We start from the raw sequence: 25,585 nt of genomic DNA, 5'->3' as shown, positions 1-25,585 counted from the left end.
GGTTGAAATAATATATTAAACTTTGTTGTATCTGGTTCAGTCTTATACAAGTATAGATTAAAATATAACCAAAGACATAATAATTTAATGTTTTTTTTTTTTCATACCCTCTGCAACATTTATTGCTGTTTTTTTCTTTATTGGGGAGATTAATGATTTACAATTGACAGTAAAATACAGTAGTTTGTATATGTGTGGCATTTCTCAGTTTTCCACATAACAATCTAACCCCTTCTCTTCTAGGTTCTCCTCTGCCATGATGTTCTAAAATCTGATCATGCCCCAGCCCCCACCCAGTCTTTTACTTTGGTGCAGTACACCAACTCCAGTCCAAGTTCTGCTTTGTGTTTTCCCTTCTGTCCTTATTTTTCAACTTCTGTCTAGGAGTGGGACCATCCCATATTCATTCTTCTCTTTCTGGCTTATCTCACTTAACATGAGGAATATAATGCTTTTATTATCTAAGTGAAATCTTCTAAGAACAGAAATATACGGGTCTATTTCTAAGGAAAAAAATAACGGAGGGGCAGGTTAGTGGTGTACTCAGTTAAGAGCAAATGTTTCCATGCAAAAGGACCTGACTTGCAGGGTAGGGAGAGGGGAGAGAAGCTTCATGAGTGGTAGATATGTCTGCAGGTATCTACCTTTCTCTCTACCTAGCTGCTCCTTTCCTCTCAACTTATCTCTGTCCTATCAAATAAGAAAATAGAAAGAAAAGAAAAAAATGTCCACTGGAAGCAGTGGATTTGCAGTGCCTGCACTGACCCCCATTAATAATTCTGGTGGCAATAAAAATAAAGAACAAAAAAAGAGAAGATAATGGAACCTTTGATGTCTTCTCTATTGACAGAATCTATTTACTTTTTTTTGTTTTCTCCAAGGTTACTGTTGGGGCTTGGTGCCTGCACTACGAATCCACAGCTCCTGGAGGCTATTTTCTAAAATATTTATTTATTTATTCCCTTTTTTTGTTGCCCTTGTTGTTTTATTGTTGTTGTTATTATTGTTGTTGTTATTGATGTCGTCATTGTTGGACAGGATAGTGAGAAATGGAGATAGGAAGGGAAGACTCAGAGTAGGAGAGAAGGATAGACACCTGCAGACCTGCTTCACCGCTTGTGAGGTGACCCCCACTCCAGGTGGCAGGGCTCAAACTGGGATCCTGGCTCCATTCCTTGCGCTTTGTGCCATGTGCTTAACCTGCTGCACTACCGCCTGGCCCCAGAATTAATTTACTTTTATTTATATATTTAAATGATTTATTTCACTTATTCCATATGATATAGTTTCATATGAGGGAGAAAGACATCAGAGCCCTACTCTAGTACATGCAGCACTGGGGAATCAGACCTGGAGCCTCTGGCAGGTAAGTCTACCAAGTTAAGTTTTTGAATTTAAAAGTCAAGCAAAACAGAAGTATTCTAATAAGGCATAAAGAAAACTTCATCCCCCTCAATGTATGATAATGATAAGAATGGTTAGATTTTTAAGAGGAAAAAACAACATGGTGGGAGGAAAAATGAGGGCAAAGGTAATGGCTTCATTAAAAAAAATAGACTGAGTTTTAAGTGGGTGTGGACTTATGAATTAGAGAACAAATTGTTTCCTCTGTACTTCCTGGTACAGAGTCAGCTACACAGTCTTTCCCAAAAGTGTACTATTGCATATATATGTGTGTGTATGTGTATGTGTATGTGTATGTGTATGTATATGTATAGCTCATTTGTACCTTGATCAAGGGATAGGGACTTTAATATGTTTTAGGTGTTTAGATAACGTCCATGTGTTCGATCTGTGCATTGAAAGGATAGCTTCTGACGCCTCTTGCTTCTGGCCTGCTGCAATGGAATAAATGCTTGTGCCCTGCTCATTGCTGCCCCCACCCCAAGGTTCCTATATTGAAATTCTAACTGCTGTGTGATGGTATTAAGAAGTGAAGCCTTGTGGTCCGGGAGGTGGCGCAGTAGCTAAGGAACTAGACTTTCAAGCATGAGGTCCTGAGTTCAATTCCCGGCAGCACATGTACCAGAGTGATGTCTGGCTCTGTCTCTCTCCTCCTATCTTTCTCATTAATAAAATTAATAAAATCTTTAAAAAAAAAAAAAGAAGTGAAGCCTTTGGAGAGGTGATTAGGTCATGAGGGTGGGACCATCAGGAATGAGATCAGTGCCCTTATAAAAGGGGCCCCAGGGGAAGCTCTCTTCTTCTTTTTCTGCAACATGAGGAAGACCTGGTAGTGGGGGGGTTAATCTCCTCAATAAAGGATACTATGAACCAAAAACAAAGAAAAAAACACATAAAAAATACTTCACTGAGGGAGTTTCATGGATAGTAGTGTGAGGCTGTGGTATCTGTCACTCCCTTTCTCCTCTCTTTTTTTCTCTGTCTTCCTAAATAATACTAATTTACAAAAGAACAAAAATAGTTTATTGAGGAGATTAACCCCCACCACCACCACCAGGTCTTCCTCTGTCATCATGTTCCAGGACCTGAAAACTTCCACCCCAGAATCTTTTACTTTAATGCAATGCATTAACTCCAGTCCAAGTTCTTTGTGTTTAGATTGTTATATGGAAAACTGAGATATGTTACTCATATACAAACTACTGTATTTTCCTGACTTTAAATCATTAATTTCCTCAATTAAAAAAAAAGTAAAGAACTATTGAATAAAAAAATTAAAATAAAAAAACCAAACCAAAACAAAGAAACCAGAAGACTTCACCTGACACCAATGTATTGAGACTGTGATTTTAGGCTTCCCAGGTTCCAGAATAGTAAGAAACAAGGGTTTCTTGCATCAGGCATTCAGCCTAAATACTTTGTTTTACTAGCTTGAAGTAAGGCACCCACTTAAAGCTTACCATCTTTTTCAGAATGTGATACATTGGTGTTGGTTTAGGAAGAATCAGATATGAAGAGCAGACTTGTTTTAATCATGATAAGCATCTATTTTTCTGAATAAAAAAAAACAAGCATAAAGAAAAGAAGAAACTGCTGATTGGTACTAGCAGTTCATAATTAAAAAGAGTAAGATTAAGTACCAAGTGACAAAAGTTGAATCGAATGAAACATTTTCTGTTCTTTCCTTCTCACTAGCCCCCACCCCACTTTTTTTTTGACAAAGGGAAACTAGTGTTTCCATGTCAACTTGTTATTACAAAAGCTAGGGATATAAATATAAATAAAGAAAAACAATTTTCTTCGTTATTGAAATACTGTGTGTATATGTTTCAACTTTTTGTAATGAGTCAAAGTGAGTAGAAATGAATCAATATCAGACTAAGACCTTTGACAAATATTTCAAGCATCTAAGAACTAAAAAAGCTAATAGAAATTGTAAAATTTGGGGAGTCAGGTGGTAGCGCAGCGGGTTAAGCGTACGTGGCGCAAAGCTCAAGGACCAGAGTAATGATCCTGGTTCGAGCCCCTGGCTCCCCACCTGCAGGGGAGTCGCTTCACAAGCAGTGAAGCAGGTCTGCAGGTGTCTATCTTTCTCTCCTCCTATCTGTCTTCCCCTCCTCTCTCTATTTCTCTCTGTCCTATCCAACAAAAACAACATTAATAACCACAACAATGTTAAACAACAAGGGCAACAAAAGGGAAAATAAAAAATAAAATATATATATAAAAAAAAAGAAATTGTAAAATTTAAAAATAACCAATACTTCACATCTATCTTCCCAATGATATTATTATAGAATTAACCAATGTGTGCAGTGTTTTTGAATTTTTAGAGTGAAGGTTGCACTACAACCCAGAAAATTGCTCAGCCATGGAGGCATAATGTTCTCTTTGCTCTCTCAAGAAATCATCAATAAGAATTGTGTGGAGTTGTACCCCTCTTATCTTATGGTTTTGTCAATCTTGCCTTTTTTATAAATAATAAAAATAAATAAACAATCTTAAAACAATAAAGTGACGGTTAAAAAATACATTTATGTCTTCAAAGGTCTCTTTCTAAAACACATATAGATAAAACTCACTTATTTTCTGCTACCAACAAAACAAAAATGTTTAACATTTTATTATGATTTCAAATACCTATGATGTTTTAAACTACTACACACTTAACAGTATAACACATGCATATATTTTAAGAGAATAGACTAATTAGTTTTAGGAGACTACAAATGAACTAGGAGTAATTGTTATTAATTATAGGTGCTTTACTGCATAAAAGAAATGTCAGAAGTCACATATTTTCTTCTAAAGAAATTTACCAACACTAATGAATAATGGACTTGTTAAAAAAGGCAGATGGCATTTTTATCTGAGCATTTTATAAAGAAGATGGATAAGTTAGCAATCCTAAAGAGAAATGTTGTTCAAGCTTCATTTGGCTGTGTTTCTGCAGGATGCACACAGCATTGATGAATTGATGATCTATATCCACTTACTCTAAAATGGCAGTAATCCCAAAGGCAATGTATGCCATAGTCTGCCTGCACAAAACATTGACAAGCAACTATGGTGGCACAAGAGCTGAAGGGGTTTGAAGACAAGAGGTCAACAGATGAACTGATTGTTCTTACCGGAAGTAAGTTATTATTTAAGTTCACTTTTTACTAACATAATCCTTTAAGTGATGGTTATAATGATCACAGCAAAGGATGTCTTTTTGGTGATTCCTACCTCTTTAAGCCTTTAGCTTAAGACCCTACTAGTCCAGTTAAGAATCACAAAAAAAAAAAAAAAAAAGGAAAAAGGGGGGGGGGTGATAGGTGGCTAACAGCATCAGAAATGGGGAGATAAATAAAAGGAGGTGGGAGAAGAGTAAAGATGATGTCAAAGGGGTTTAATGACAGCTGTGGTTGTGCTCAGGCAGTGGTCACTGTAAGCAGACAAGGTAGCTTCTCAGCAAGTGTTTGTGAAGTGGAACTGAAACAAGTTTTAAAACAGCCTTTCTACTGTCACCCTAACCCTGAGCCACTCACTCTTGGGGCCTGACAATCAGGCACAAATATTTTAATAGCAATGCCTTGCATCTAGAGATTAAAGGCCTTATACAAGTACTGTAAAAAAAAGAAAAAATCAAGTAAGCATTGTTTTTGGATGTAGATTAGACGAGTGGCTCAGAAGGAGAGATGTGGACAATCCCTATGATTAGTTCTGTAATCTTCATGAATATTCTTCTTCCCTCTCCCACACACTACACACTGCATTAATGTTTCCTGGTCGTGTTCTATCCAACATTCCCTCCCTCTCTGAAATCTGTAAGGCACATCCTTACTGCTAACTTGTATTCAATCACTGCTTATCTTATTATTTCACTTCAAAGCATCCCAAGAGGGTGATTACACAAATAAAAACTGTTTTTGAAATCTATATCTATACTGACATGCTTCTATAGATAGGGCCTCAAATATATGTTCACACAAGTATATTTAGACACAGCTGCACCTGTATGAGATAAATTACACATGTTTAAATGTTAGAAACATGTCACAAACGTCTCCTCTGACATACATACAATATTGTTAGCTAAACAATATAATTCCTCCTAATCAAATAACTACTATGAAATACCTAATTCACTTTGCACCCAACAGCTGGGGCTGTAGCTTGTGTTCCCAGCCAAAACTGAATATAAGCACAATAGGAAAGGCAGAAACAGCTGCAAACTCTTGGGAGAAAAAAATTTGTAAAGCAACTCTGCCTTTTAGGCTTTAGGGTAGGAAGGAAGTAAATTCATTTTTCTGTTCTTTTCATGTATGGCAGCTGTCTTTGGGGAAAAAATTATGTCCATTCCATTTTGTAACAGAAACTCTACAGTATTTACTAAAATATGAGTTGCAGAAACTTAGGCCTTGCCACTGATTTAGCGCTGTCAAAACATTTTCAGAATGTGGTAGGTTTCTGCTCAGATAAAGCTAGGAGGCTCAGTAATTTTAGTTGAAGTCCTGACTCTGTCCCCACATTGTTTGCTGTAAACAAACCGAATTCAGGGATGTTGATTTTTTTGATCCTTCAGATGCTTTGGCTTTATTTACATAAGAATTGTTTTAGTGGCAGATATGTAAACCCTCTTTGGGCTTCAGCAGAGCATTGTCTGTAATCTTTGTCTTTCATACTTTTGTTAGCAGGTACACATTTCTATGACCCCTATAGTAATTTTAATTCCTTTAAAGGCAGATTCTCTCATTACTTCACTTATTTGCCTGCTAAGGCAAAGTTTATAGGCTCTCAGCACAAATTTTATAATTTCAGACACCTGGTTATGAAAATAAATTGTTAGAATGGTCCCTAAAATAAGTGTCTACTTGTTTTAATCTTTAATAATTTGGATGCACAGGGCATAATATCTGTTCTTTTGTGGAAATGCTGGGATACAAACATACAAAACTAACAAAATTAGCTAGGAAGACTGGTAGTAAGAGAACTCGGGGGAGGGTGCCTGTCTGGCCCAAGTCCAAGCCCCCACCACTCCACACATACAACACACTACATACACACTACATACAACACTGAGAGCAGCTTTGGTGCTGTGGCATCTCTCCTTTCTTTCTATCTCTGCCTGTATATCTCATCTGAAAAAAGGAGCCAGGAGTGGTGAAATCACACCCATGTGTGACCTCAGCTGCAACAAGAACAGAAAAAACTCTGTTATAGTGATTGATGGATGATAAATCTTGAGTGGTAGTATCTGGCACATGGAAGAATCTAAAAAGCAGGATTATGTTAGACTTTATAAAGTCTCAGAGTCTAAACGGGACTTTTGTTAAATGCTAAGCAGACCCTTTATTGCTTAAGTGTGAGAAAGCAAGCTTTATTTATTAAAAGGAGAACAGAGTTCAGTTGGTGGTGCAGCTAGTTGAGAATGCATGTGACCAGGCACAAGGACCCTGGTTCAAGGCATTGGTCTCCACCTGAAGGGGCAAAGCTCCTCTCTCTCCCACTCTATATTCCCCTCCCCTTTCAATTTCTCTCTGTCCTGTCTAATAAAAAGAAAGGGGGAGGGAGAAAAAAAATGACCACCAGGAACTGTGGATTCATTGTGCTAGTGATAACCCTTGTGGCAATTTTTTTTTTTAAAGGAGAACAACATGAGTTTCATAATAGTGAGAGGTAAGAATGACAGAAACAAATTGTTATATATGTCTTACATTTAGTTCCTAAACTCCAACATCTCTAAGTACAAGCATCTTAAATGTATGAAAAGAATGAGCAGACATTATCCACCATCTTCCTTTCCCCCAGACCCATCCAAGGTGAGATAGTTTTAAAGGATCTCATAACAAGAAGACAAAGGGAACAGACTAGATTGTATTCACCAGCCAGTAGTTATATTACCTTTCAGTCCCACCCTCTCATCTATGATTGATCAATTTATATTTTACTGGGTTTTGTGATTTGCACAGTGTCACCAAATGAGAATGCTGATGCATAGGTTTCTGGGAAATGTAGTCACCACATGCAGTTCAGTACCAAGGTCAATTTCACCTGTTTCTTACTGATGAGCCCTAATACTCCCCTATCAAAAGTGGACACACTGAAATCTTTCAGATTATAGGGGGCATCATTTGTCTTTCTGGCTTCTTCAGAGATGAAATAGGGTGAAGGGTTGATATTCAGAGTAACCCTCTTGTTGTTAGGCAAATGTGCACTGATTGGAAACACTGACTTGTGAAGTCAAAGGGAGAAAGATGGGCCTGACAGGCTGACAAATCAATGTGAGTATAATCTCGATTACAGTAGTCCAGGAACCTTTTGATGAAGAAGAAGAAGGAGGAGGAGGAGGAGAAGGAAGGAGAAGGAGGAGGAGGAGGAGGAGGAGAAGGAGAAGAAGAAGGAGAAGAAGAAGAAGAAGAAGAAGAAGAAGAAGAAGAAGAAGAAGAAAAGGAAGAAGAAGAAGGAGAAGAAGAAGAAGAAGAAGGAGGAGGAGGAGGAGGAGGAGAAGGAGAAGGAGAAGGAGAAGGAGAAGGAGAAGGAGAAGGAGAAGGAGAAGAAGAAGAAGAAGAAGAAGAAGAAGAAGAAGAAGAAGAAGAAGAAGAAGAAGAAGAAGAAGAAGAAGAGGAAACGTCTGCCTTAGGGAGGCAGGGTAAAGATGACCAATTAGCAGGATGTGTTTCCTTTGCCTCTGGAACAACAGCAACACCTAGACACACATGAAAAACCCACATGGAAACAAGCTCAGATTTCAGATAAGCTTCCATAGCAAGAGCCAAAAACTCAGCATTCAGGTAGTGAAGATGCAAAGACATATACCAAAAATAAAGAGCTGTTCTGTATGAGAATAAGCCATAATCAAAAAGAGACTACAAGACATAACTTCAATCACAGAAGCAGAGGGCAGGTTGGATGGAAATCCTGGTACCTCAATACTATTGCAATATTGTGTCTACAATTTTTCAACACTAGGACTGGAAATAAAAGCTATAAACCACTTTTGAAAGTGGCAGCCTGGGAGTCCAGCAGTAGTGCAGCGGGTTAGACACACCGGGTTAAGCACACATGGTGCCAAGCGCAAGGACCAGAGTAAGGATCCTGGTTTGAGCCCCTGGCTCCCCATCTGCAGGGGAGTCGCTTCACAGGATGTGAAGCAGGTCTTCAGGTGTCTATCTTTCTCCCTCTCTTGTCTTCCCTTTCTCTCTCCATTTCTCTCTGTCCTAACAACGACGACATCAGTAACAACAACAATAATAACTACACCAACAATAAAAAACAAAAGGGAAAATAAATAAATAAATATAAAAAAATTTTTTAAAAATGGCAGCCTTCTATAAGACCATGGCAGCTTGCAGAGAGCAGTCTAGCAGACATAGTTATTTTGGAGTTTAGCCTCCAGAATAATAAGCCCTGGTGGCAGAGATTGAAAGAAATAGTCTATTCATAGTGAAGAATCTGCCAGAATATTTTTCCAGCCAGCCTACTATGCACCTGAGACCTAAGCTCCTGGCCATTACCCATATTAGTACAACCTCAGTACTATAATAACAGTACTATAATAATGATTGTGTCTTCTTGGGTACTTTCTAGGCTTGCTCAGACTCCTGGCTCTGGTCCTCAAAGAGAATCAAAGTTAATGGGAACACAGAGGAAATCACTCACTACGGTAGATCAAGATAGCAGCCAGAAGAAAGCCTCAAATTTAATAGAGCTTCCTAAAAATACTTTCTAAAAAATACTTCAAAGCTATGGCCATAAGGATGCTCACAGAAATGAAAAGTTCTATGGAAGAAAACTTGAACAAAGTCAAAGAAAATATGAAAGAAGTCATTACAGAAATTAGATAAGAAACAGTAACTGAACTAAAAGTAATACAACATATAGGCAGAAAGAAACTAAAGGTTGAAATGGTGAATTGTAGGATAGAAGTTGTCACCCAAAAAAGTCAGCAAAAAGAAAAAAAAATAAGTAAATGAAATTAATATAAAAAGAGTTATGGAACAACATCAACAGAAACAACAGGTGTATCATGGGGGTGTCAAAAGAACAAGAATGGGGCAGAATTCTTATCTGAGGAAATATTAATGGAGAATTTCCCCAAAGTGAAGAAGAAAATGGAACCTCATGTCCAGAAAATCCAAGAAACGTTCCAAACCTAGGTTCACTAAGAAATATAACAATTAAAATGGCAAAGATGAAAGAGAATTTTTAGCATCTAAAGAAAAGCAAAGAGTCATTAATAAGGGAACTCTAATAAAACCATCAGCCAATTTATCAATAGAAACTCTACAGGTTAGAAAAGACTGGCAGGATATACTCAAGATTTTGAATGAAAAAAAAAAAATCTCTAGCTAAGAATACCCTATCCAGTCACATTAATAATCAGAACTGAAGAAGTGATAAGGAGTTTCTTAAATAAGTAATAGTTAAAGGATTCATTATTACTAAACTTGTAAGATATACTAATGGAACTTATAAAATGAAAGCACTGAACACTCACATATGGAGTAAATAATTAAACAAACAAACAAACAAAAAAAAAGGAACAAGCAAATCCAAATGAAGTAAAGTGTTTGGGCTCAAAGTGCAGAACTGAGGTTACCAAGGAACACTGTGTATATGTGTGTGTATGGCAGGGGGGGATGGTTGGTTGCAAGAGCTTAAGGGGTCCGATGAATTTTGTTGGAAAGATACTGGTAGTTTGCTAGGAGGTGAGATATGATGACATAGTTTGAAAAGGTGAGAAACTGTGCTTCTAAAACATTGTTGTTTTTTTTTTAAGGTTTATTAAAAGAGGAGGGTGAATACTAAATGATCTCACTTAAAGGTGGAATTTAAGAAACAAATAATGAAAGGGAAAACACAAGGACTAGGTGTGGTCTGGCATACCACAACTAACAATTCTGGGGGGCAGGGGAAGAAGGATGAAAGGGCATTGGTGAGCCAGTGTACAGTGGTGGAGGAGGACTTAAGTTGTCCACAGGAGTTATGTGAAGACAGCTATCATGGAGAGATAAGAAATTGTGCTCATGTTACAAAATGTTCATTATTTTCCTAATAAGCTAATTTTACAAAAATGCTTTATTTGTTTTTATGAGATAAGAGAGAATGAGAAAGAAAGGAAGACACACACACACACACACACACACACATATCACATGTACAGATGGGCAAGTCATAGGAAAATATCCTGCTCAATTGGCTTACTAGGAGTCACTGTCTAACTAGGATGTTAATTAGAGATTATGAAATTCCTTTAAAAGAGAGTTTAAGTATTTGTGGAAATTCATCATTTCCAGAAATGTCCTCATGCTTCACTAATCACAGAGCCTCTAATGAGTTTATGTTAAAAAACTCCCAATAATTATTAAAATGGTAAAACAGAGCCAACATAAGATCTTCCTAATTTTTGCAAAGTACTATGACTTTTGCAGCTTGGAAACACTATTACTTATTATTATTACTTACTACTATTATTATTGTGAAGTGTGAATTTTTATTATATGGAAATACTGCTGCTATCCATCAAGAGCATTTCAAAATAAAATCTGGATTTTTTTTTTTAGCACTTGAACTTCTTTGTATCTGATCCCATCATTCTACAGAATAAGAAGAGCTGGGGTTACAGTGAGATTCTGATTATAATGTTCCTCCCTAACTTCTGCCAATATTTTTCAATGATGTGAATGTTTCTTCTCATGGAAATGCAAGGTTCACACAATAGTTTTCCATTGATGCGTAGCTTCCCCTGAAATAGGAAAACATCTCCTGGAAGTGCTTTAATTGTTTCATTTTATTTTTCAATCATGTGATAAGAATAATGAATGGGAAAAAAACCCTCAAAATTCAAAACTATTGTGGGCAAGAAAATTAAAGCAACCACATTTAGACAGAAAGCAAAAAAAAAAAAAAAAAGCCATACACATCACAAAAAAAAAAAAAATGGACCAGGCTTCATTGTTTTGCTTTTAGTCTGTTTACAGTTTCTTCTTCTGTGATTTTTACTTTACAGTATTTGCAAATACCTTAATGCAAAAAAAACAAAAACAAAAACAAATGAACTTCGTAATATCAGATAAAACAAACACACCTGCTCCCAGGAAGCACTTACCTGCATGAAGCGACCTTCTGATGTGCCAAGATTAGCAATGGTGAGGTCTCCTTTAATGAATGTGGATATAGATGTTAAGAGGACTTGGTTGAATTGGCCCATGAATAAGTCAACACGCTGCAAAGCTGTGGTAAACTCTGTTCGATATTCATCACTGCGCACATCACAGCTTGATGAATTTCTCAAAAGTGTCTGAAATAAAATATGGTCATGAAATTAATGGAAATCTAGATGTGAACAAGCTGGTAAGAAACTTTTCAGTGTATTCTCTCAGAGCCTGGAGGGGAATGGCAAAGATAACAGTACAGAAAGCTCAAAATAAGTAGAAATATGTCTAGTGATGTAAGCAGCTCAAGGCACTGCCTTTTGTTTTTTGTGTTCTCTCTCCCCCCCCCCTCAGTGGAGGTTAAACCTTACAATTACAGTTTTCACAGTGCTTTAATATGTGCACACGTCAAGATGGAACTTAGCTGGTGCTATGGAAAGAAAAAACAAAATTGTAATGTCTCAGTCTTTTGACAAAAAAAAAAAAAGGGCAAACAAGTCCAAGGCCAATTTCCACTGGAATAATATAAATGTTAGTTGTAAGAGGATATTCTAGTTTAAATCTTGTATCTTGAGTGTTTGTGTGCAGTGATACTGTAGCAGTGTGTAGTCCCTAGAACCAAGTGCTTGCATCAACTCCTAGTCCCTACTGATTCTTTGCTTTTGTAAATCTCCTGTTCTATGTGTGTGGAAAATCCATGTTGCCTTTATCTCAAACCCCCTATCTATAAAACAGAAGTACGTGTTTATAATTGCTACCACCATTTAGAGCTGCTATAAAGATTAAACGAGCAAGAAGATAGAAATCTCTTACAATAGAACCTAGCATGCAGGGAACACCATTCAATATCAATTATGGTGAAAGTTAAAAAAAAAAGTTGTACATCAAATGCTTCACATAACTAACTTACTAAAAGGCAATTACCTGCAGGGGGAAAGCTTTGAGAGTGGTGAAGCAGGGCTTCAGGTGTCTCTCTCTCTCTCTCTTCCACTATATCACCCCCTTCCCTTTCAATTTCTGTCTGTATCTGTCCAATAAATAAATAAAGATAATTTAAAAAAATTAAATGTACTGTTTAGTAGTAGGTAACAAATAAACACTAAAAATTCCTCTCTTCACTGAGATATTTCAGTCTTCTACTTTTAATTTCATGAATTGGAACATTTACATCTCCTTTTAAGCACCATCTGGATAGGCCTGGCTATCCATGTTAGCAGCTTCTCAAGGCTTCATCCTAGAACTACTCCTTTACTCACCTTCCTCAGGTAGTCCCCATTCCTAAAATGCCTGTTGTTATTTAGTCTACACAGAGATCTGTACCTGCAGTCTATTCTCCTCTAAGCCAGCTGACATTGCACATATAAAGTGGCCTATGAAATCTGCACTCAGATATTTTAGACTTCAGGCTCAACATAAAGTAGAAAACCACCACCCTCACCTATGCTTAATCTTAGCACAATACAATACATTCCAGTGAGTTTGGGAATATTTTCCTTCTAAATAACACACGTCACAAATTTAAGTGTTGTCCCTGCTTTCCCACCAAGTGCACTTTCTTAGCTCAATCTAGTTGTCTCTATCTTTACCACATCAAGCTTGATTGAAGTCATTCCTCTCCTTTCTTGGACTACTACAAGGGCTTCCCAACAGAACTTGACACAGCTAATATTATTCAATCTCTTTTCAGATTTAAGCTTTACACTGCAGTCAGATTTTTATTTCAAAGCATTTAAATCATCATTTCCTAGGTTTTAAGTCTTCATATCTCTGCTTAGCTCTCAGAATAAAGGACACACTTTTACATACAATCTACAGGGTTCTGTCTCATGTGGATGCTGGAGTGTGTTCTCCATTGCTCTTTGTGCTCCAGTGAACTGGCCTCTTCTTTCAGTTCTACAAAAATACCCCACCTGTCCTCCCACTACATGATGCTCACTCTGCCTGGTGTTTCCTTGACTTTCATTCAGCTTGTTAAGTCCTATGCTCCCTTCAAATATCAGCATGTCCATCAATCATTTCTTCAGGAGACATTGTACCCACCCTTCCCAGCCCTAGTATCTAGGTAAAATTCTTCTGAGATAGTCTGTTATAAAACTTTTAGCTATGCAGTGCCTGTTATAGCTGCAATTGATGTTTTCTTGTGTCACTGAGGTGAGATTTCTCCTAAGTGGCTCCCTGTGATCTGGGTCCCTGCTTGTTCACCACTATATTGTTAGTAGTTGATAAAATATCATAGTTAATACATAGTTAATAAATGTTAACTGAATGAATAAGTAAGTGAATCAATCATAGCTAGATGGGGAATGAGTATGGAAATATAAGTTACTACTTCTAAAGACAGCTTTTTTCAAGATCAGGAGTATTAAGGGTTCATAAGTAAGAAGTTAAGTGTCTGGCCCCCATCATTTTGGTAAAACACTTGGGAACTGGTAGATTTGGGGGAAAATAATAGGGAATAGGAAGCATGTATTAAGAAAAATGCCCTAATATGTAAAAAGATGGAAAAGCTCATTCTTTGAAGATAGTTCAAATAATGCTCATGAAGGAGGTTCATGAACATTATTTGAAGAATGAAAAATTTTCTATTATTGTCTTATTTATAATAGTCAGAAAATCATCAGAGTATATAGTTCAAAGCAATTTAATGTTTAGGAATAACCTGGAATAAAACACTTAGTTTTGCTTCTATAAAATAACCTTCTTATTGGAATGTAAAGCTCCTATCTATTGACTTTCATGACTAAAAACATCACCTAAAAGCTCTATTTCTATATAGCAACAACCACGTATTCATTTAAAAAATGGCAGTAAGTTCACAAAAAAGTTTCAGGGATGCAAAATCTACTCACTCTTATACTTAAAAACTGTTTTAGGTCTAGATATTTGTTGTGATTTATTAATGAGTGCTGCTTTGCTGCCTCACTATTTAATTAGAAGACTTCTTCCATGGAAGTACTATAGATTCCTTGGCAGAGTAGCAGATCACTGAGATGTGCCAGCAATTCAATAGTAGTAGATTAATTGGTAATTAAGTTTATATTGGTGATTAGTCATCCATCTTATAGAGATAGCCAGAACTCAAGGGAGCTGAGTTGCTTAAAGGAACAATGACTAGTCTTAAAGAGAATGGCAGTTAAAGTATTCTGTTACAGAGGTAGTTGCTTTTTTTTTAAAAAAAAATTTATTTATTCCTTTTTTTTTTTAATTGTTGTATTCATTGTTGGATAGGACAGAGAGAAATGGAGAGAGGGGAGAGAAAGAAAGACACTTGTAGACTTGCTTCACCACCTGTGAAGGGACTCCCCTGCAGGTGGGGAACAGGCCCTTGCACTTTGCGCCATGTGCGCTTAACCCGCTGCGCTACCGCCTGACTCCCGAGGTAGCTGCTTATTAGGGTTGGCTTCTGTGGTTGTTTTGTACCTTCGATTCCTTGTTCTTACTCAGTTTTTTTATGGCTAGGTGGCATACTGAGAGCTTTAAGATGTACCTCAGCTGCAGTACTTAAGGGGATACGATGGATTCACTGGGTTATAAAATAATCTGTGGCCTTCAGAGAACACCTTTGCTAGTAGTACCGTTCTATCAGTAGAAGCAGAAATTGTCTCATTCATCTTGCATACCCATTGCTAACTACACAGCAAGTATCTAATAACAGTTTGTTGAAAAGTTAATGCATCTTCAAAGTAACCAGAAATAAAGTCCATCTGCCTAATCAGCTTGCTTTGTGCTTAGCCTTACTGAGTGCAATAGGTTGAAGAATGGAGGTGAGAGGAATGTCAGAGGGTCCGGAAACTCTCAGGAACTTGACAACCTTTTACAAAAGCAGGAGGAGAGTGAGCAATGCAACCATAACTTCAGCTCCTCTGTATGTTTCACTACTTGTTAAAACATAAATGGAGAACTCTGCACTGAAGTTACTGTAGCATTTAGATCATAAACTGTAAGGTATCTTCTTCAGGAAATAGTAAAGCTCTAAATGTACCTCCTTATGGAATTAAATTGTTTCTACCCCTTCCCCAATCAAATTCCTAAGTATAGAAACATTGCACTATATTGAAACTGAATCAACAGAACTTCTTGATCTTGAAAAATTGTGTAATTTGGAGGCAAAAAATATACTATGTTGGGTTCAAGTGGCATTCAAACTTCAAAAGCAAAGGAGTCCTAACTTTTTCTTTTTAATGTTCTCCATTGCTGAGATCTGCAGGAGACAGGAGTGCTAGACCTCTGGGACAAAGCTGCTGCTGGAGAATGGACTATTCCTTGTCTCTTCCTGCTGAGAGTCCCATAAACTCAATGACGAGGGGGGTCAAAGTGGCAGGAACTGACTTGTGGAATCACATACTGTCTTTGAGGTAGAATAGTAGAACTTTAACTATTGGAAAGCTTTGATTTCAAGTTCTCAGCATTCAAAAGCAAAGCACTGTGCAAATATGGCTTAACTCTCAGTCTGATTTACCATATCTTTTCAAAATAATGAGTAAACATGTTTGCAGATTATTCCTCCTACTTAGCCCTCATTGGAAATAGAGTGGTTCCTCCCAGCTCTTTTAGACACAAAATTCCTGGATATTGTATCTGGGGTGTAACTGAGTCCAGCTGAAAGGGCTACTAAGACCTTCTGCCAGGAATTTTAATGCCACTTTTGTGTTTCTCTCAAAGGCAGAAGGCACCGTGCTTTGGGAAGTAAAACTATGAAGGGTGGTGGAAAAAAGTTCTTTAGTATAGCAGCTGTTTTGGGCACTGTAGACTACTCCACAGAGAAGGTTTCACCCCAGTCCCAGTTGAGGAGAAAGACAAAAACTCTCCTTTTAGTAACAAATGGTGAAAGAAGAAAGGAAGGAAGGGAGGGAGGGAGGACATCAACATTTACCCTATACCTAAAATGTGCCAGGTACTGAGTTTGGCCTTTTAATGTACCACCCACCAGACTCAGAGCAGTGCTGTGAGGGTTCTCAGGAAGAAGAGATGAAGAGTTTCAGGGCAGCTAAGGGTGTGGTCACAGTCCACAGTTCATATTAGGTTAGGCATTATAATTTTGTTCTCTCTGGTTTGCAAGCTTTTGGATTTCATTTGCTACTGTTTACTATTCTGGGCAGTGTTCTGAGAATTGCATAATTATAAAAATGGAGAGGGCCTCAGAGACTATTTTAGCCTCTTGTTCTACATATGAGAATCTGAAAGTCAAGGGAAGTTGTAACTTTCAAAGAGTAAGGCTCATTTATCAAAAAGCCAGTAACAGATACAAAGCCTACAAACTTTTCATAATAGGAAATGTAGAGCTGCCCACCCCTAATTCCCTTCCTGAGAGGAAGGCTGAAATTAATCATTATTTTCTGGATCACAGTACAGAGATGAACACTGGAATTTTTGGCTGTTTTCTAATCAGTTTGGCTTTCAAATCTAGCTATATGATACCTATAATGAGCAGGAAAAGTCCATATTCCTGAGCATGGTATAAACTCTTCCCTAATTTATGTTTTATTACTACTATATTAACTTTGCCAACAGGGTTATTGCTGGAGCTCAGTGCCTGTACAGCTCCACCATGCCTGATAGCCATGTTTTTTTTTGTTGTTGTTGTTTGTTTGTTTTTCCTTTTAGATAGAAGATGAAAGCCAGAGACAGAAAGGAAGACAGAGAGAGAACAGGTACCATAGCATCACTCTTACCACACATCAAGTTTCCCCCTCCAACTGCTCCCATGTTGTAGTCAGGGACTTAAACCAGGGTCCTCATGCTCTTCTGCCAGCCGGGCCTGTTAAAATTATTGATTGAGGGGCTGGGCGGTAGCTCAGCAGGTTAACCACACATGGCGCTAAGCACAAGGACAAGCATAAGGATCCCGGTTCGAGCCCCGGGCTCCCCACTTGCAGGGGGGTCACTTCACAAGTGGTGCAGCAGGTCTGCAGGTGTCTATCTTTCGCTTCCACTCTCTGTCTTCCCCTCCTCTCTTTATTTTTCTGTGTCCTATCCAACAACAACAACAATAAACAACAAGGGTGACAAAAGGGAAAAAAATAGCCTCCAGGAGCAGTGGATTCATAGTGCAGGCACTGAGCCCCAGCAATAATCCTGGAGACAAAAAGAAAAGATTATTGATAGATTTTTCCCAATCCATTTTTAAATTTGTGGTTAATACTTTACAAGATTATTAAGATTACAGGGTATAGTTCCACACTGCACTTTCCACCAAAGTTCTGTGCTTTCCCCCTCCCAATGATAACCTCATACTTCTGCGTCTTAGAGACAGTTTGCCTACTACCCTCCCCCCCAAATTTATTTATTTACTAATGAGAGAAAAAGTAAAGCAAATTAAAACAAAGCAAACAACATCAACGACAAAAAGCAAAACAAAACAAGCGCATCACTGCAGCACTCACAATACCTGGGATCAAATTTAGTACCTCATGTTTGAGAGTCCAGTGCTTTATCCACTGCACCTCCCAGGCTACCAGTTCCTAGACTTTTTCTACACTAAGACAAAAGGTGAGGTGATCATGTAAGACACAGATCTTGTGGTTATCCTGGCACAAGACCCTTCCCATTCTTGGACTCATATTTACTTTTGCAGTTGGTGCCTTACCTCCTGTTAATCATGTAGACACAAAGCCTTATCCTCTTCTAAAGTCTTTTTACAGGTGTTTTGAATGATAAAAGTAATGTGTTTTACTGGTTGAGGAAGTAGTGAAATGGTATCAGGGTATAGGAGGACACAAAACACCCTAAGATTTAAGATATTTTAAGAAAATCAATTCACTCACTGTAATATATTGTTTAGGCCTCTACACATATGTAATATTACTAAAGGTAAGGGATAAATAAATAACTCACAATCATTATTTACTCACTTTTGAAACAAACAAAAGGTATTAAAAGCATTAGCAGTGCTCCCTTTTTTAAGCCTGGCAATAGAGAAATAGCTGTTTCCAGTATTTCTGTCTCTGTTCTCTCTCTCATACACACACACATGCACACGCACATGCACACACTCATGAACTATATAGTACATAATTATTTTGTATGTGTGAACATACTCATTCCTCAGTATCCATAAAAACTGGTTCCAGAAACTTAAAGGATACTGAAATCCGAGGCTGCATAAGTTCCTTATATGAAATGGTGTAGAACTGGCACATAACCTATGCACATTCTCTCACAGAATTCAAATAATCTTTAGATGACTTATAATACCTAAATAATGTAAATCATATGTAAATAGTTGTTATTATATTGTTTAAGGAGTAATAACAAAAATACTATACACAGTATAGATGCAAGCATGATAGGTCTTAGTGCAATTATTTTATTATTTTTTAAAATTATTTTTATTGCCACCAGGGCCATTACTGGGAGTTGGTGCCTGTGTGATGAATCCAACACTCCAGGTGGCCTCTTTCTTTCTTTCTTTCTTTCTTTCTTTCTTTCTTTCTTTCTTTCTTTCTTTCTTTCTTTCTTTCTTTTATATGATAGGACAGAGAAAAACTGAGAAAGGAGAGGGGAGGGAACTAGAGGTGGGAAGAGAGGCACCCATTACATTCCTCTCCAGGTGGGAACCAGGAGCTTGAACCTGGGTCCTTACAGTAATGTATGTGCTCAATCAAGTGTGCCACTGGTAGGCCCTGGTCTAAATACATTGTGTGTACCCTGACCTAAAGTTGACTGAAACAGAAGATGCAGAACTCAAGGATATAAAGGCTAATTGTGTATCATAATGACAATAAATTTTCAAGTAAACAATGGGGAAGTGAGAAGGTAGAGAAAGCCTATTAAAAACTTTTTTAGAGCCGGGCAGTGGCGCACCTGGTTGAGCGCAAATATTACCATACACAAGGACCTGGGTTCAAACCTCCAGTCTCCACCCGCAGGGGGAAAGCTTCACAAGTGGTGATGAAGCAGGTCTATCTCCTTCTCTATCCCCCTTCCCTCTCAATTTCTCTCTGTCCTATCAAATTAAATAAATAAAAGTAAAAACAAACAAAAAAGCTTCTTCCCATTCCAACCTCTTGATATCCTAAAGAGGCTTGAAATATTCTCATAGACTTTTTTTCCCCCCCAGCTTATGGGAATTCACAGTAATTATGCTAAATAACATCTGCATAGTAGATTACGGTTTTCAAAGTACATTATCTGATCCTTTCAAATTCCTCTGTGAATTGGGTTATTATTATCATCATATTTATACAGATGAAGAAACAGGTTCAGAGTCAAATCCTAGTGGTTGATTTGAAACCCTCTAAGTTCTCTAAACTGCATCATGATGCCAAGCTACTGGCTCCTACAGTATATCGGAGACAAACCAGATTCTACAGATGACCCAGGAATCTAGAAGAAAAGAAGAATGTACCCATGTGCCAACAACTGTACTATAAATGACGACCCCCCCACAATAAAATGATAGAAAAAGGGATAAGAAAAGAAGAATGTACATGCCTACAAGGCAGGACTTGTTCTATCCCAGCAAAGATTTGATGCAAATCACTTGATCTCTTTGGGTTTGAGTTTTATTTTACTTACTTAATAAGGATTTATTTGTCCTCAATGTGTTAGGCACTGTTATAAGCATTTTCCAAATAGTAACATAACAATTCCTGGAAGAAACTGAGGCATGGAGTGGCCACATGATCACCACCAACAGGGCCAGGATTAAATGTAGGTCTTCTAGTTCCAAGACCATTATCCCTGAACTACAATGTTCTAATCCTGTAAAAGCAGAGATTAAGCAAATTGACCTCAAAGTTCTTTTCAAGCTCGACCAAGATGGGCGCCTATGGATGGCTTCCCAACGATTCCCTTGAGCTTGGAATTACCAGACTGCCATCAATCTCCTGTCAGAACAAATGTTCAGGACTTTTAGGAAAGCAGGAGTAAACAGTGACTGTCCCCAACTACCAGCAGCTATTCCAAAACATACATTTTGGAACTTTTGAGTTTGTCTGGAGGTTCTAGCAGGGGGGTGCAGCTACTTGCAGTTACCCTTAACCGAAGACCAGTTGGTCTCTATTTGGGGATGGCCACCCTCTTCGACTGAGTGTGCAGACACACATGGAATGATGAGGGAGGGAGGAAGAGGACATCTGCTTAGCCAGTCAGATCAGCAAAACCAACCCTGGAGATCAATGGGGTGACAGATGTCACTGCCAGATTACCCTCACATTCAAAACAAGTATTTTGGATACAGATTGACTATTGCATATAAAATTTTGAAGAGCACATAATTTTTAAAGATTTTTCAGTTTCTAATGTAATTTTGACATTAAATATGAGAATACATTTTAAATAATATTTTTAAATTTATTTTTATATTTTATTTATTTATTTATTTTATTTATTTTAGGGGTTATATTGTTGTTTTTTTTTTATTTTTTTATTTTTTATTTAAGAAAGGATTAATTAACAAAACCATAGGGTAGGAGGGGTACAACCCCACACAATTCCCACCGCCCAATCTCCATATCCCACCCCCTCCCCCGATAGCTTTCCCATTCTCTATCCCTCTGGGAGCATGGACCCAGGGTCATTGTGGGTTGCAGAAGGTAGAAGGTCTGGCTTCTGTAATTGCTTCCCCGCTGAACATGGGCGTTGACTGGTCGGTCCATACTCCCAGTCTGCCTCTCTCTTTCCCTAGTAGGGTGGGTCTCTGGGGAAGCTGAGCTGCAGGACACATTGGTGGGGTCTTCAATCCAGGGAAGTCTGGCCGGCATCCTGATGACACCTGGAACCTGGTGACTGAAAAGAGAGTTAACATACAAAGCCAAACAAATTGTTGAGCAATCATGGACCCAAAGCTTGGAAAAGTGGAGAGGAAGTATTAGGGAGGTACTCACTGCAAACTCTAGTGTACTTCTGCTTTCTTACTTTGGTGCCATACTCCAAACTCAGTCAATTTCTGCTTTGCGTTTCTACTTCTTTTTTTTTTTTTTTTACATGCATAACATTCCCCAGATTCCCATTTAACAATACAACCCCCACTATTTCATTCATCATTTTTCATGGACCTGTATTCTCCCCACCCACCCACCCACCCCAGAGTCTTTTACTTTGGTGTAATACTCCAATTCCATTTCAGGTTCGACTTGTGTTTTCTTTTCTAATCTTGTTTTTCAACTTCGGCCTGAGAGTGAGATCATCCCGTATTCATCCTTCTGTTTCTGACTTATTTCACTCAACATGATTTTTTCAAGGTCCATCCAAGATCGGCTGAAAACGGTGAAGTCACCATTTTTTACAGCTGAGTAGTATTCCATTGTGTATATATACCACAACTTGCTCAGCCACTCATCTGTTGTTGGACACCTGGGTTGCTTCCAGGTTTTGGCTATTACAAATTGTGCTGCCAAGAACATATGTGTACACAGATCTTTTTGGATGGCTGTTTTGGGTTCCTCAGGATATATCCCCAGGAGGGGAATTGCAGGGTCATAGGGTAGGTCCAGAAAAGACCTAGAATTGCCAAAACGATCTTGAGAAAAAAGAACAGAACCGGAGGCATCACACTGCCAGATCTCAAACTATTATAGGGCCATTGTCATCAAAACTGCTTGGTACTGGAACATGAACAGACACACTGACCAGTGGAATAGAATTGAGAGCCCAGAAATGAGGCCCCACACATATGGACATCTAATCTTTGACAAAGGGGCCCAGACTATTATATGGGGGAAGCAGAGTCTCTTCAACAAATGGTGTTGGAAACAATGGGTTGAAACATGCAGAAGAATGAAACTGAATCACTGTATTTCACCAAATACAAAAGTAAATTCCAAGTGGATCAAGGACTTGGATGTTAGACCACAAACTATCAGATACTTAGAGGAAAATATTGGCAGAACTTTTTTTCCACATAAATTTTAAAGACATTTTCAATGAAACGAATCCAATTACAAGGAAGACTAAGGCAAGTATAAACCTATGGGACTACATCAAATTAAAAAGCTTCTTCACAGCAAAAGAAACCACTACCCAAATCAAGAGACCCCTCACAGAATGGGAGAAGATCTTTACATGCCATACATCAGATAAGAGTTTAATAACCAACATATATAAAGAGCTTGCCAGACTCAACAACAAGACAACAAATAACCCCATCCAAAAATGGGGGGAGGACTTGGACAGAATATTCACCACAGAAGAGATCCAAAAGGCCGAGAAACACATGAAAAAATGCTCCAAGTCTCTGATTGTCAGAGAAATGCAAATCAAGACAACAATGAGATATCACTTCACTCCTGTGAGAATGTCACACATCAGAAAAGGTAACAGCAGCAAATGCTGGAGAGGGTGTGGGGTCAAAGGAACCCTCCTGCACTGCTGGTGGGAATGTCAATTGGTCCAACCTCTGTGGGGAACAGTTTGGAGAACTCTCAGAAGGCTAGAAATGGACCTACCCTTATTTATTTATTTTTGAATAGAGATAGAAATTGGGAAGGAAGGGAGAGATAAAGGGGGAGGGAGAGAAAACTACAGTACTGCTTCACCCCTCATGAAGTTCCTCTCCATCTCGCAGGTGGAACGTGGGTCCATGCACATATTAACATGTATACTCAAACAGGTATGCTGCCACTCAGCCCCTTTGAATCTATTTAGAAAAACAGATTGCTTCCTTAACTCAAAGGCATATGTACTGTCATGGTGTTAAATTATAAGTATTCTACGATTTGTAAGCCTTGCTATTCTGTAGCTTTTTATGAGTATTGGCATATTTTAAAAAACTCACTTGGCTTTAAAATCTTTTTTAATTAATATAAGAAGAGAGAGAGAGAAGAGAGAGAGAGAGAGAGAGAGAGAGAGAGAGACCAAAGCACTATTCTGTCATTTCATGTGATGCCAGGGATTGAATCCACTTCATTGCTGTATGACTATAGGTCCTCTCTGGTTCTGAGTATTGCCAATTTTTTTTACCTGACTCAGACATGTCTTTTTATACAAAAAGAAAACTGAAAAATTATATCCCTTACTGTGTTTGATTCAGCATGTTTCCTTTAATTAACACTATGATGTATGCAGCGACTATGCAATTATATTTAATTCAGTATAATTAAGAATGTGATATATTTAAAATAGTGATTCTTGTAATTGATCTATAGGACAGATTTAGCTCCTCTATAGATAAATTAAATCAGTTTTGCAGACATTAAAAAAATGTACTATCATCTAAAAGTTTGCCAGTTCACTTATCCCACCTCCCTCCCATTCTTGCCATGACTAAACAGAAGCACTTTAAGAGAAAGTTTATTTTTTTATTTTTTATAGTCCCTTGAGCCTGAAATCTGATATGCAGTTGGATCCAAGTTATTGTCTGGGGGGATGATGTCATGGCTGGAAAAAGGACCAGAAAGCTGGATCAGGGAAGATAGTAGCTTCTAAATATGGGAAAGGTGTATACATATTGTTGACTATAAACTCCATCAATCTGATGTGATCTGGGGCCCATATTCAGCTTAGGAACCTATGTGACCTCTGCATCCCTGTAGATCTGAGCTCACACTCTGTGGTCATAAGTAGGAACGTTCCAAGCTGCCCCAGTATCAGGACCCACCTTCCTCAGGTATAGCATAGAGTATGTTGTCCAGCCTCCCTTCGGAGGATGGAACATTCTCTACTGTTGTTGATCCAAGCTCAGGGCAAGGTCCTATGGGGGCCCACAAAGAGGTCTATTGGGTTTTTCCTGATAGAGATGACCGGTAACATTGGGGAGAGGGATTTATTCGAGGTCTAGGCCCATCATGTCTGTTTGGGAATCTCAGGACTCCCCGAATAGGGTCCCAGCTGATGGGGTGGCCTGATAGTGACTAAAGAGTTATTGTTAAAGTAGGCCAGTCTCTTGCCCTTATTTAGCTTTTGCAGTCCTTGCTTTGATAAGGTTAGCTTTGGAGTGAGTGAGAGGAGTGTAACAGTAAGTAGGTGAGGAAGGTATCTAAGTCTAAGCAGACACTATTTCATTATGAACTTTATATTGACTCACTGCAGACTGTTGTGTATTTTTGCTTTCAGGCATATATTTTGTCCTAATTTATGAATACATGTGAACATAAAAAAAACTTAGTATAGCCACAGGCCCTTTGGAATGTAACTAAAATATGCCTACTAGCTATCTACAAAACAGAGACTCCCCCCCCCCCAACTCTTCATCTGCACTACTCCAGCCTTTAGGTTCATAGTTAGTTAATAATTTGTTTGTCTTTATATGTTAACTCTCTTTTCAGCCTCCAGGTTCTAGATGCTACCATGATGCCAACCAGACTTCCCTGGACAGGCAACCCTACCAATGTGTCCTGGAGCCCTGCTTCCCCAAAACCCTGCCCCACTAGGGAAAGAGAAAGGCAGGCTGGGAGTATGGATCGACCTGTCAATGCCCATGTCCAGTGGGGAAGCAATTATAGAAGCCAGACCTTCCACCTTCTGCATCCCATAATGACCCTGAGTCCATCCTCCCAGAGGGTTAAAGAATAGGGAAGCTATCAAGGAAGGGGACTGGATATGGAGTTTTGGGGTAGGGAACTGTGTGGAGTTGAACCCCTCTTATTCCACAGTCTTGTCAGTGTTTCCTTTTTATAAATAAAATTTAAAAAGTTTATTTACAATTATACTTTGTACACATTATAGAAACTTACAGCAATCCTTCTTTGCCTAGAACTTTGCATGTAATTGACTAAAATATTATCTAAAGCACACTCCTGAAAAAATTGGATGTGAAAAATGCTAACCATCCCATCATCCCTAATCAAAAATCTATTTATTAGAACACATTGAAAGTTCCTCAAAGTCAGATGTGGTCATCCCTTGTTATCCAGTATGGATTAGTTTCAGGATCCCCTAAATATATCAAAATCTACCAATGCTCAAGATCTCTAGGGTAGGACCTCTGTATAAATGGATCCTCAGAATAAAAATGTGTGTTAAGGGCAAACTTTTTAATTTCAGCCACTCCATGAAGCCCATTTGTTTGAATTTCATTCATGTTATCTCTTCTCTTTATTAAGTGGTATAGAACAAAACTCTTTTCTTTATTTATTGACATAAAACTTAATGAAGTAGAG

The 25,585-nt window shown here is 38.2% G+C and overlaps 1 protein-coding gene across 1 annotated transcript in view; it reads right to left on the bottom strand.

The window, feature by feature from the left end:
- MET (MET proto-oncogene, receptor tyrosine kinase) overlaps positions 1-25,585 on the bottom strand; it is a 167,581-nt gene that overhangs the window by 74,921 nt on the left and 67,075 nt on the right. The window contains exon 3 of the mRNA XM_007525437.3: positions 11,501-11,692. Coding sequence (XP_007525499.2) covers positions 11,501-11,692 — 192 coding nt within the window. The remainder of the gene's footprint in view (positions 1-11,500; positions 11,693-25,585) is intronic.

The sequence above is a fragment of the Erinaceus europaeus genome, chromosome 8 (genome assembly GCF_950295315.1).
Source record: "Erinaceus europaeus chromosome 8, mEriEur2.1, whole genome shotgun sequence".
Taxonomy (NCBI): domain Eukaryota; kingdom Metazoa; phylum Chordata; class Mammalia; order Eulipotyphla; family Erinaceidae; genus Erinaceus; species Erinaceus europaeus.
Note: the sequence above shows the minus strand (reverse complement) of the source record. Positions and strands in the feature narration are given on the sequence as shown.